The 2,500-nt window shown below is 49.4% G+C and overlaps 1 protein-coding gene across 7 annotated transcripts in view; it reads right to left on the reverse strand.

Annotated features, from left to right (window-relative positions):
* Positions 1–2,500, reverse strand: part of shank3b (SH3 and multiple ankyrin repeat domains 3b) — a 20,500-nt gene that overhangs the window by 15,310 nt on the left and 2,690 nt on the right. For 4 of the 7 annotated variants that reach the window (XM_084486550.1, XM_084486547.1, XM_084486548.1 and 1 more), the window contains exons 3-5: positions 1,377–1,563; positions 1,022–1,225; positions 51–122 (exon numbers count right to left, since the gene is read on the reverse strand). In XM_084486550.1, the coding sequence (XP_084342676.1) occupies positions 51–122; positions 1,022–1,225; positions 1,377–1,559 (459 nt within the window). In that variant the 5' untranslated portion in view covers positions 1,560–1,563. Of the gene's footprint in view, positions 1–50; positions 123–948; positions 973–1,021; positions 1,226–1,376; positions 1,564–2,500 lie in introns of those variants that run through there. The other 3 variants (XM_084486553.1, XM_084486549.1, XM_084486551.1) reach the window with 2 other exon arrangements.

The raw sequence follows: 2,500 nt of genomic DNA on the forward strand, positions 1-2,500 counted from the left end.
TAAGCATAATTACCTTGGTATGTAACGTAGTTTACACTTAGCATAGTTACCTTGGTATGCAGCTTGGCGAGCTGTTTGTCGTCCACGTAGCTCTGGGTATAAACTCTCCTTTTGTAACGGAACTGAACACAAGTGGTGGGAAGGAGGTCAGCGACATAAGATCAGAACTACCAGAACTACGAGTAGAATAACCAGTAGGAGAGAAAAACAAACTCCAAACGTAGCCTACAAGGGCTCAACTAAAGCCTCACCCTTGGCTATAGGAAAGGTATGGGGGGAGTAGTAGTAGTGTAGTAGCAGTAGTAGAAGTGTATACGTTTTACTAGTAGTAGTATTAATGGTAGTAGTAGTAGATAGTAGTAGTCTAAGTTGTAATAGTAGATGTAGCTGCAGTAGTAGTACACTTACCCTACCTAGAGGTTTGGGTAGTAACCCTAACCTCTAGGTAGAGTATAGGCGTATGGGTACCTCTAGGTAGGGTATAGGGGTTTCTCTAGGTAGGGTATAGGGGTACCTCAAGGGGGGTATAGGGGTACCTCTAGGTAGGGTATAGGGGTATGGTACCTCTAAGTAGGGAATGGGGGTGATGGGGGGGTAGGGGTACCTCTAGGTAGGATATAGGGGTATGGGTACCTCTAGGTAGGGTATAGTGGTACCTCTAGGTAGGATATGGGGGAATAGGGGTATGGTACCGCTAGGTAGGGTATAGGGGTACCTCTAGGTTTGGTATAGGGGTACCTCTAGGTTTGGTATAGGGGTACCTCTAGGTTTGGTATAGGGGTACCTCTAGGTAGGGTATAGGGGTATGGGTACCTCTAGGTAGGGTATAGGGGTACCTCTGAGTAGGGTATAGGGGTGATGGGGGGTAGGGGTAGTGCTAGGTAGGGTATGGTGGTGATGGGGGGTATGGTACCTCTAGATAGAATATGGGGTATAGGGGTATTGTACCTCTAGGTAGGGTATGGGGGTGATGGGGGGTATGGTACCTCTAGGTAGAATATGGGGTATAGGGGTATTGTACCTCTAGGTAGGGTATGGGGGTGATGGGGGGCAGGGGGTAGTCCTTCAGCAGTCTCTCCTCGTCCAGGAACTTGCCGGCGCGGCCGTTGAAGGCGGGCTGGAAGAGGCCGTAATTGAGGACGTCGGAGAGTGACTGGGTCAGCGTCACCAGAACCCGCTGCTTACTGACCCACACAGGGAGGTCCGGGTCCAGACGCAAGCACTTCTGCAGCAGAACCACAGGAGGAACCCTTAGAACCACCTTAGAACACTTTAAACACTTTCAACACAAAATTAGAACCGCCTTAGAACCATGGGACATTCTGTAGAACTGTACTGAGTGTGTACTGAGTGTGTACTGAGTGTGTACTGTGTACTGAGGGTGTGGTTACGGTCTGCTGGAGGTCCGGGATGCCGATGCGGACCACCACGCTGTGGCCCGGAGGAGAGTCCTCTCTGTCGTCGTCCCGGACCACCGGGGAGCCGGGCTGGTTGCCATTGGTGACCGCCTGTTGCCGGGGGCGATCATGCTGGGTGTCAGCGACCGGACTCAGAGGCATCGAGCTGGAACACACACACACACACACACACACACACACACACACACACACACACATACACGCACGCACGTGCACACACACACACACACACACACACACACACACACACACACACACACACGCACACACACACAGACATGCACACAGACATGCACACACACACACACACACACACACACACACACACACACACACGCACGCACGCACACACGCACGCACGCACACACACACACACACGCATATATTAGTATGTCTTCCTACTGTTCAATTACATAACTGTCTGGTTATCTCTGGTTTCCATGGTAACGTTCCAGAAAGACTTTTAGAAGACTGATAGAATCCCTGTTTCTATGGTAACCAAGGTGTGATAACATGAACAACATGATTCAATGAAAATCAGGAAATAACTGTACTAGAATCTCTTCTTTTCTCTCCTCCTCTCCTTTCCTCTCCTCCTCTCCTTCTCTCCTCTCCTCCTATCCTCACTCCTCCTCCTCTCCTCTCCCATCATCTCCTCTCCTCTCCCCTCTCCTCTCCTCTCCTCTATCTCCTCTCCTGTCCTCTCCTCTCTTCTCTCTCCTCTCCTCTCCCAGAAAGTACAAGAGAACTACCATACTACTGTAGTACTACCATAGTACTATACCACTACCATAGTACCATAGTAGTACTACAATAGTACTACCCTAGTACCACCATAGTACTATAGTACTACCATTGTACCATAGTAGTACTACCATAGTACTGTAGTACTGATGTGTCAGCAGGTTTCATAGGAAGTGGAGGAATTGTTCTTCTGTGTTACCATAGCAACAGTGAGCATGTAGTGCAGATGTTTTTTTTTACCGGGCACAGAAACACACACACGCACATACACAAACACGCACACCGCACACACACACACACACACACACACACACACACACACACACACACACACACAC

The sequence above is a fragment of the Micromesistius poutassou genome (assembly GCF_964030765.1).
Source record: "Micromesistius poutassou genome assembly, chromosome: 22".
Classification (NCBI taxonomy): domain Eukaryota; kingdom Metazoa; phylum Chordata; class Actinopteri; order Gadiformes; family Gadidae; genus Micromesistius; species Micromesistius poutassou.